The sequence below is a fragment of the Pollicipes pollicipes genome, unplaced genomic scaffold (genome assembly GCF_011947565.3).
Source record: "Pollicipes pollicipes isolate AB1234 unplaced genomic scaffold, Ppol_2.1 Scaffold_2543;HRSCAF=2982_pilon_pilon_pilon, whole genome shotgun sequence".
Classification (NCBI taxonomy): Eukaryota; Metazoa; Arthropoda; class Thecostraca; order Pollicipedomorpha; family Pollicipedidae; genus Pollicipes; species Pollicipes pollicipes.
In genome coordinates, this window is record NW_023596133.1 from 257,527 (window position 1) to 267,085 (window position 9,559).

General features: G+C 60.2%; 1 protein-coding gene across 1 annotated transcript; it reads left to right on the top strand.

The window, feature by feature from the left end:
- The first annotated feature begins 2,181 nt into the window (after positions 1–2,181).
- LOC119097793 (adenomatous polyposis coli protein 2-like) lies at positions 2,182–8,520 on the top strand. The gene is made up of 8 exons (XM_037220768.1): positions 2,182–2,214; positions 3,031–3,136; positions 3,364–3,477; positions 4,267–4,419; positions 4,729–4,849; positions 5,980–6,160; positions 8,085–8,214; positions 8,509–8,520. Exons 1-8 carry the CDS (start codon positions 2,183–2,185, stop codon positions 8,518–8,520), a joined length of 849 nt encoding a protein of 282 aa, XP_037076663.1. The 5' UTR covers position 2,182.
- The last annotated feature ends 1,039 nt before the right edge of the window (positions 8,521–9,559 follow it).

Here is a 9,559-nt window from a genome sequence, read left to right on the forward strand (position 1 = left end):
GTTGGTGGGTCTTCCAGTTGACAGTGTTAGGCATAAATCACCATAATCACTTATGAGTGATAACATTAAAATTGCATATGTCTGGTGAGAGTTTAAGTGCAGTGGCTGCTCTCTTATCCAAAAGTTGCAATGACCATGGCAATGGCTATTTGTGATGCAGGAACGGTGATGTCCATCAGTTTATTTTTACAAATCCAGCTCAAGTTTCCATGTCAAGAATGTTCTATGTCAACATTTCTATGCTGATATATTTGTACATTTTGAAAATGTACTCATGGCTGTGTTAACTGTTAATCATCAATACATGCATCACAGGCTGATCACAAATTATGTGGTGTTTGTCAAACCCTGAGATATCATTTCTCAAGGATATTTTGTAATATTTGACTCATTTGATCTGTATCACCCTGAGATCACATTCATTTCATTTTATCATAACATGAAATCCTCCATAGTTTGGACGTAATTTTCATGTACAGCTACTAAGATTCTAAATCTTACTAATGTTCTTTAAATTATTCCCCAAGCAGTTGTCATGTGATTATTGGCTGTACCACATGTGAGGCATTCTACAGTTTAAAAGTGGTGACCACATGAATGCAGAAGAATATCATGTACTCATATATATGTAGGCACTATTGTATAGCATGGATGCATGTGAAATGCTACTACATTTTGTTTTAAAGTTGATAATAAGGATATGGTTAACAGTGATACACAGAGATACACATTTTCACTTCCTTCATGAGATCCTGTGCACCTAGCTACCAGACCATGGCTCTCCTTTTTTAATGGCTTATTTTCATCTTCTATTGCAATATTTCTCCAGACAAAAATTCCTTTTGACTATTGGTGCAAAATAAAAGTGCATTTGAATGTCATATAATTGTTGTCAGGCTGAATTTTTCTGCACCTGCACAGCCTATAGCAAGTCAATTTTGGAACAATAGGTTCAGTGACAGCTATCTTTTTGCAGATTGTTTTTCACCTATGGTTGCTGCTGTTGTGCTCATCATGAACTCATCAGACAGGCCTGAGCAAGCAGAGACACTGGGCAATACAAGTGCTACTGCCTTGGAGCAGTCTACCACCTCCAGACAAGGTCTGTACCCCTACTTACTGCATGTTCACAACATGGTGTGTACTGAAACATGTTAGTATGCATTTCTTTCAACATATGTCAGCTGTGGGCAATAGGAAATGCTCCTTGGGGTTTGTGATGCCAAAACTATGTAGTCTTGAGATGGAGTCAAGGAAATATGCCATTTTTTTCTTTTGGAGCCCACAATTTTGTTAGTTGTCAAATTTAGGACTTGGGCAGTGGCCATGAAGACTGTTGTGTGGCTGAATTACTGTGATTGCTTGTTACAGATACATGAAGTGGTGATGCCATTTGTCTAATTTAAATATTGTGCAGTAAGGCAGCCATTGACTGACTTATTCAGCTATGAAATAGTCATATCAGAATATTAGGAACATGGCTGATGACATGTCTGGAAAGCAGTGTTGCAGCAGATGGTTGTTGGATTTCCTTATGACTTTTTAAGCTTGTCTTTGCATCTGTTCTAGCTGCTTAGGCTCCACTTAAAAGAGGCTGATATCATCAGCATTTATATTATGCCATCACATGAACAATACACAGTTTGCTAGCATTTTCTTCAGTGTAAGATGTAGTGGTGTGTGGTGTGAGCCATAGATTGTTGTTTTCTGGTGCTCAAAAGGCTGTTGCTTTGGTCTACTCTGTTTTGACTTGTATATTTTACTTGCATCCTAATGGGTGCCAATCTGTCAGTAGGCATGGAAACCTTCATGCCAATGACTACCAAAAGTATGCTTGGATTCAAAAGTTAATGTTATGTGCTATGTTCATGGAATACCATGGTATTGATGCCCACTGGCAAATCAAGTTCAGACATTGAAAATGTTTTTGTCAGGCAGCCTTTATGAATGGCTTTTCTTCAGAATATTCACAGTATGTTTCAGGAAAGTTGCTGATGTGCAAGGATATTATGCTGTTGTAGAGAGGGCCAGAACATTGTATTCCAGTTTATGATTGCTCTGAAAGTTTGAAGGTCATTTAAAGAGCAAACCACATTCGCTAGATCTAGCGGTTGTTTTTGCCTTGCCAGATGACTGTGGAGACACTCCAGGCAGCAACAAGAGGACACTCCGCCACTCGATCATGAGAAAGATAGCCAGGCTGGAAGACCAGAGGTACAGTATTCACATTGTTTGTCAGTTTGTCAGGCCATGAGCAGAGGAGAAGGATGACCAGCTTTCCTAAATATGTGGTTTGCTTGACTACATGTTGGCAGCTGATGAATGAAGCTGTTGGGTTGATTGGCCTTTGTTGATCTAATGCCTGCAGGTGGCCGCGGTGGGTGACCAGTTTTAACGCATTTAAAAATGACTTTGGCGAAACTAGGTGAAAACGTCACCGTCTGAATGGCTGTTTCTCCTGGCAGCTGCCCTCGCAGAAGGACGTTATAAAACGTGTCATGCGATGCTGCGGGCTGTCATTGAGTTTGACCACCTGCTTGTGCGTCTAGCGTGTTTGTTTGCTTATAAGGCGTGCGGCTGTGAGCCGGGCTCTGCTGATCCGACCTCAGAGCCTCCGTCACCGCCGTCTGGACATCGCCCATTGTCAAACAAGCGTCTCTCTCTGCCGAACAGACATGGCAGGCGCCTGGTGTTCAGTTCAATTCAGTTCAGTTCCTTATATTAACGGATTATTCCAACGAGTGGTGTACTGTTTGATTTGATACAATAACAACAGTAGTATGAATGGAATATTAAACATGACAACAACGTGACCACATTTGCACGTTATCAACCGTCCGTTCGTTCACACAACCTCGTCAAAAACAACATGATTCGAGAGAGATGATTTGAACAAAACGATTTTGATATTTTAAAAATCAAACACGCCCGGTACGGTGTGGTGGGTGGAGCCGCGGCCGGTGGTCGCGTGCCGGGCGCGCCGCCGGCTGACCGACGTCTGGTGACGCGGCGTTCCGGCCCTGCCCGCAGGAGGGCGATGGCCGGAACAGCGCTCTCCGAGGACGAGGAGAAGCGCTGGCTCTACGAGCAGATGGCGGCTCTGCAGCAGAAGATCCGCCGCCTCGAATCCGGCCAGGTGAGCTGGCCGCGGCCTGGCTTCGGCTGTGTCGCCCGGCCTGGGCCGGAGAGCGCTATCACACGATTGTCGTCCGCGCCTCTCGGACTGGGCTGGTCGGCACGCACGTTCCTGCCGTGCTCAAACTCCTGGCCGGCAGTCTTGGGAGTGAGTACTGGGCGGCCGGCTGTGCCCACACCCTCACCCTTCAGAGAGTCCGTGACTCTGACCCCGGCCCCCTCTGACAGGACGGCGGTGCCAGCGACAATCAGGCCCTGCCGGCGTCCGAGGCGGCTACCAAGACCGGGCTGGAGCAGATCGATCGAGAAATAGTGCGACTTCGTCAGCAGGTGGATGCCATGGTGAGTAGCCGTCAGAAACGTAAACGTTGCCATTGGATGCATCAGGTTTTATATGCTGTTCCGGCGTAAGTGTTTAACCAATAAGTACGGTCTGCCTCTCCTCATTTCACAGTATGGTGATATCGGTTTTAAGTTTCGTGTGTGCAGTTGTGTGGACATGTTGGTCTTTTTTCGTTGTTTGAGCCTTTATTTGAGCGATGTGCCTGACTGTGGATGAGCTGTCCTTGGTCCGCATGCCGATGCTTAGCTCGCTGTTTAGCTGCTACTGAGTACTCTGTATGGTAGGGCTGCGAGGCTGTGTTTGTCGCCATTGAATTGGGTGTGCTATCGAGCTGTACTGTGTGTATTAGCTTAGACACCGCCGTGGAGTGCCATCTGTGGCTGCTGAGTGTAGGGCATCACCGCTGAGTGCCATCTGTGGCTGCTGAGTATAGGGCATCATCGCTGAGTGCCATCTGTGGCTGCTGAGTGTAGGGCATCACTTGAGTGCCATCTGTGACTGCTGAGTGTAGGGCATTACCACTGAGTGCCACCTGTGGCTGCTGAGTGTAGGGCATTACCGCTGAGTGCCATCTGTGGCTGCTGAGTGTAGGGCATCACTGCTGAGTGCCATCTGTGGCTGCTGAGTGTAGGGCATTACCGCTGAGTGCCATCTGCGGCTGCTGAGTGTAGGCCATCACCGCTGAGTGCCTTCTGTGGCTGCTGAGTGCCATGTGCTGCTGCTGAATGTCATCAGCGGCTGCTGGGTGTTGTGTACCGCTCTTAAGCGTCATCTTCGGCTTCCGACAGTCGCTGTCGTCGTCCTCGGATGAGCAGAGCTCTGGTAGCGGTGACGGCGCCCCCCGTCTGTACCGCGCGGCGGGCCCTGGCCAGCCGGCCGGCGCTGTCTGGACCAGTGACCCGCCGGACTCCAGAACCTCCTCCCAGTCGAGCCCGGCTCAGGTAACAGCTGTTCGGCACCGGAGGTGGCGCTGGAAAACCAGCAATACAGATGAAAGGGCAGAGGTGGCAATATGTTGGGATGTCGAAAGAACGTGGGATGGGTCGCTGCCGTACCTAGATGCCGTCGATATGTCAGCTCTAGTTTGGTGTGGAAATGCAAGCGTCGCTTTCCGATGCGTCGCTGTCGGGCGCCGGGCCCGGGTCCCCGCCGTGTGCGGCGTCAGGCCTTCATCATCGAACCGTGGCCGGGGTCGGGAGGAAGGGAGGGAGGCGTCCCGCTGGCGCTGACGCCGGCTCCTGGGCCAGCAGCTGGCGGCCAGCGGCGGCGGCCGGGCCGAGCTGGTGCTCTCGCTGCTGCAGCTGCTGCGCTCGGCCGACCACCAGCTGGTCAGCAGCACGCTGCTGACCATGACGTCCAGCACGGAGAGCTGCGCGGCGCTGCGGCGCGCCGGCTGCCTGCCGGCCCTGGATCAGCTGATCCACTGCCCGCAGTCGGCCGCCGGCGCTGGCGCCCGCCGGCCACACAGACAGGTGGGAACACAAGACACTAACACCCGCGGTGATCACGTCTGTTAATGACGAGCGTGCCGGTGACTAATAGTGACATTGGATGCGTGTTAAACAAGTGATGTTTTAAAGGACTGATGCTCCTGAATTTTCTGTGGCCATTTAAGCGTCAAGTTGGCCTACTCGTATGATACGTGTTGGCTCTCCGTACTGCTGCGCTTCAGTGCACAGCTCCAAATGTGTTGTCATGCCAACGCAGCTCCGCGCTAGACAAGCTTTATCTCGGCGCCGTGGACACTGCAGAAGCCGGTCGCTCGTGTCCGCCGGTCAGAGAGCCGGTGGTGCCGAGCCGCCACCCCCCACCCCCCCCCCTGACCGTGCTGCCGCCGTCGCCAGGTGCGCGCCGCGCGCGCGGGCGCTGCACAACCTGGTGCGCGCGCAGCCGGACGGCCGCCGCGCGCGCCGCGAGGCCCGCCTGCTGCGCCTGCTGGAGCAGCTGCGCGACTTCACCGAGAGCCTGTGGCAGCGCGCCGACGAACAGGACCAGCCGTGCTGCTGGACGGTATGTGCCCGGTGGGACGTCCTGCGGCATGGCACGCGCTCGGTGGGACGTCCTGCGTCATGGCACGTGCCCGGTTGGATGTCCCGTGTGATGGCACACGCTCGGTAGGACGTCCTGCGTCATGGCACGCGCTTGGTGGGACGTTCTGTGTGGTGACACGCGCTCGGTAGGACGCCCTGTGATGGTATGTGCTCGGTGGGACGCCCAGTGTGATGGTACGTGCTCGGTGGGACGTTCTGTGTGATGGTATGTGCTCGATGGGACGTCTCGTGTGGTACGTGCTTGTGGGACGTCCTGTGTGATGGTACATCCTCGGTGGGACGTTCTGTGTGATGGTACTTGCTGGATGCGGCGTCTTGCGTGATGATGCGTGCTGGACCGGGACCTCCAGAAGCAGTAGCACTGTGCAGATAGAGCGGTTGTGATGAATACTCTATATAAATATCAGTGTTGCGCGGCACGGCACGGACGGCTGCCTCCCTGGCCGGCAGACTCGCTGCATCAGCACCCAGTGGCGGCGGTGGTGGAGTTGGTCAAGCTGTCGTTCGACGAACAGCAGCGGAGCGCGCTCTGCCAGCTGGGCGGCCTCTACAGTCTGGCCGAGCTGGTGCAGGCCGAGCACGAGACGCACGGCCCGGCCACCGGCCACCCGGCCTGCAACACCACCCGCAGGTGAGCCGCCGGCCCCGGCCTCACACTCACCCGGCCTGCGGCACCACCCGCAGGTCAGCCACCGGCCCCGGGCCCACACTCACCCGGCCTGCGGCACCACCCGCAGGTCAGCCGCCGGCCCCGGGCACACACACTCACCCGGCCTGCAGCACCACCTGCGGGTCAGCCGCCAGCCCGGGCCACACACTCACCCGGCCTGCGGCACCACCCGCAGGTCAGCCGCCGGCCCCGGGCCACACACACTCACCCGGCCTGCGGCACCACCCGCAGGTCAGCCGCCGGCCCCGGGCCACACACTCACCCGGCCTGCGGCACCACCCGTGGGTCAGCCGCCAGCCCCGGGCCCACACACTCACCCGGCCTGCGGCACCATCCGCAGGTCAGCCGCCGCCCCGGGCCTCACACTCACCCGGCCTGCGGCACCACCCGCAGGTCAGCCGCCGGCCCCGGGCCACACACACTCACCCGGCCTGCGGCACCACCCGCAGGTCAGCCGCCGGCCCCGGCCTGACACTCACCCGGCCTGCGGCACCACCCGCGGGTCAGCCGCCAGCCCCGGGCCACACACACTCACCCGGCCGGCGGCACCACCCGCAGGTCAGCCCCGGCCCCGGGCCTGACACTCACCCGGCCGGCGGCACCACCCGCGGGTCAGCCGCCAGCCCCGGGCATGACACTCACCCGGCCGGCGGCACCACCGGCAGGTCAGCCCCCGGCCCCGGGCCACACACCCGGCTCAGGCTTGACAGTGTCCACGGGTGGGGATAACACGCGCAGGTCAGGCGCCGGCTCAGCAATGGCGGGCCAATTGTGGGCTGTGCTCGACACTGCGCCGAGTGTAAGTGGTGGGGGCAAGGGCGGCCTGAGGCAACCCCGCGGCCCAGGCTCCTGGGGCGTTGTATTGTGCTGTGTTGGCCTGTGTGAATGCGTGCGGACGTGTAAACCGTGTATGAGCTTTAGCGCTGTGTCGTGGCATGGACGATCACTGGGGCCGCGCGTCCGCTGGGTCACGGCCGGCGGGCGCCGCGTCTGACGACCGGCCGGCGGGCACCGCGTCTGACAACTGACCAGCGGGCGCCGCGTCTGACGACCGGCCGGCGGGCGCGTCTGACGACCGGCCGGCGGGCGCCGCGTCTGACAACTGACCAGCGGGCACCGCGTCTGACGACCGCCGGCGGGCGCCGCGTCCGACGACTGGCCGGTGGGCGCCGCGTCTGACGACCGGCCGGCGGGCGCCGTGTCTGACGACCGGCCGCGGGCGCCGCGTCTGACGACCGGCCGGCGGGCGCCGCGTCTGACGACTGGCCGGCGGGCGCCGCGTCTGACGACTAGCCGGGGGCGCCGCGTCTGATGACCGGCCGGCGGGCGCCGCGTCTGACGACCGGCCGGCGGGCGCCGCGTCTGACGACTGGCCGGCGGGCGCCGCGTCTGACGACTAGCCGGCGGGCGCCGGTCTGATGACCGGCCGGCGGGCGCCGCGTCTGACGACTGGCCGGCGGGCCATGCGACCGTGACGACTGGCCGGCGGGCGCCGCGTCTGACGACCGGCCGGCGGGCGCCGCGTCTGACGACCACGACCGGCCGGCGGGCGCCGCGTCTGACGACTGGCCGGCGGGCGCCGCGTCTGACGACTGGCCGGCGGGCGCCGCGTCTGACGACTGGCCGGCGGGCGCCGCGTCTGACGACCGGCCGGCGGGCGCCGCGTCTGACGACCACGACTGGCCGGCGGGCGCCGCTTCTGACGACCGGCCGGCGGGCGCCGCGTCTGACGACTGGCCGGCGGGCGCCGCGTCCGACGACTGGCCGGCGGGCGCCGCGTCTGACGACCGGTCGGCGGGCGCCGCTTCTGACGACCGGCCGGCGGGCGCCGCGTCTGACGACTGGCCGCGGGCGCCGTGTCTGACGACTGGCCGGCGGGCGGCAGGTTCGCCAGCATGGCGCTCACCAACCTGACGTTCGGCGACGGCACGAGCAAGGCGTTGCTGTGCGGCCAGCGCGCCTTCATGCGCGCTCTCGTCACGCAGCTTCACTCACCCAGCGAGGAGCTTGTGCAGGTGAGACACTCCCTGCCGCGTCCGTGTCGCCGTGTCGCCGTGTCCCCGACCGTGCAGCCGTGTCCCTGACCGTGCGACCGTATCCCCGACCGTGCGGCCATGTCCCCGACCATGCAGCCGTGTCTGACCGTGCAGCCGTGTCCCTGACCGTGCAGCCGTGTCACTGGCCATGCGACGTGTCCCTGACCGTGCCGCCGTGTCCCTGACCGTGCAGCCGTGTCCCTGACCGTGCAGCCGTGTCCCCGACAGTGCCGCCATGTCCCAGACCGTGAGACCGTGTCCCCGACCGTGCAGCTGTACCCCTGACCGTGCGACCGTGTCTCCGACCTTGCTGCCGTGTCCCTGACCGTGCCGCCGTGTCCCCGACCGTGCAGCCGTGTCCCTGATCGTGCAGCCGTGTCCCTGACCGTGAAGCCGTGTCCCCGACCGTGCCGCCGGTCCCCGACCGTGCAGCCGTGTCTCTGATCGTGCAGCCGTGTCCCTGACCGTGAAGCAGTGTTCCCGACCGTGCAGCCGTGTCCCTGATCGTGAAGCCGTGTCCCTGACCGTGAAGCCGTTTCTCTGACCGTGCGCCGTGTCTGTGACCGCGCACCCGTGTCCCTAACCATCAGCCGTGTCCCTGACCGTGCGGCTGTGTCCCTGACCGTGCCGCCGTGTCTGACCGTGCCGCCGTGTCCACGATGGTGCAGCCGTGCCCCTGGTCGTCAGCCGTGTCTCCGAGGCCTGCCGCCGTGTTCGCGACCGTGCAGCCGTGTCTCTGACCGTGAAGCCGTGTCCTCGACCGTGCAGCCGTGTCCCTGACCGTGCCGCCGTGTCTGCGACCGTGCAGCCGTGTCTCTGACCGCGAAGCCGTGTCCCCGACCGTGCAGCCGTGTCTCCGACCGTGTCGCCGTGTCCGTGACCGTGCGGCCGTGTCCCTGACTGTGCGGCCGTGTCCCTGACCGTGCGGCCGTGTCCTTGACCGTGCGGCCGTGTCCCCGACCGTGCAGGCGTGTCCCTGACCGTGCGACCGTACCCCTGACCGTGCAGCCGTGTCCATGACCGTGCGGCTGTGTCCCTGACCGTGCAGCCGTGTCCGACCGTGCCTCCGTGTCCACGATGGTGCAGCCGTGCCCCTGACCGTGCAGCCGTGTTCCTGACCGTGCGGCCGTGTCCCTCACCGTGCAGCCGTGTCCCTGATCGCGCAGCCGTGTCCCTGACCGTGCGACCGTGTCTCTGACCATGCAGCCGTGCCCCTGGCCGCGCAGCCGTGTCCTTGACCGTGCGACCGTGTCTCTGACCGTGCGGCCGTGTCCCTGACCATGCGGCCGCGTCCACGACCGTGCAGCATGCCCTTCCTGACCGT

Excerpts from the sequence above, each read along its gene's own strand:
- LOC119097793 (XM_037220768.1), top strand. The coding sequence starts at position 2,183 with ATGAGAAAGATAGCCAGGCTGGAAGACCAGAG. Across the intron at positions 3,478-4,266 it reads GTCAGCAGGTGGATGCCATG|TCGCTGTCGTCGTCCTCGGA; the intron begins GTGAGTAGCCGT and ends GGCTTCCGACAG. Across the intron at positions 6,161-8,084 it reads GCCTGCAACACCACCCGCAG|GTTCGCCAGCATGGCGCTCA; the intron begins GTGAGCCGCCGG and ends GGCGGGCGGCAG.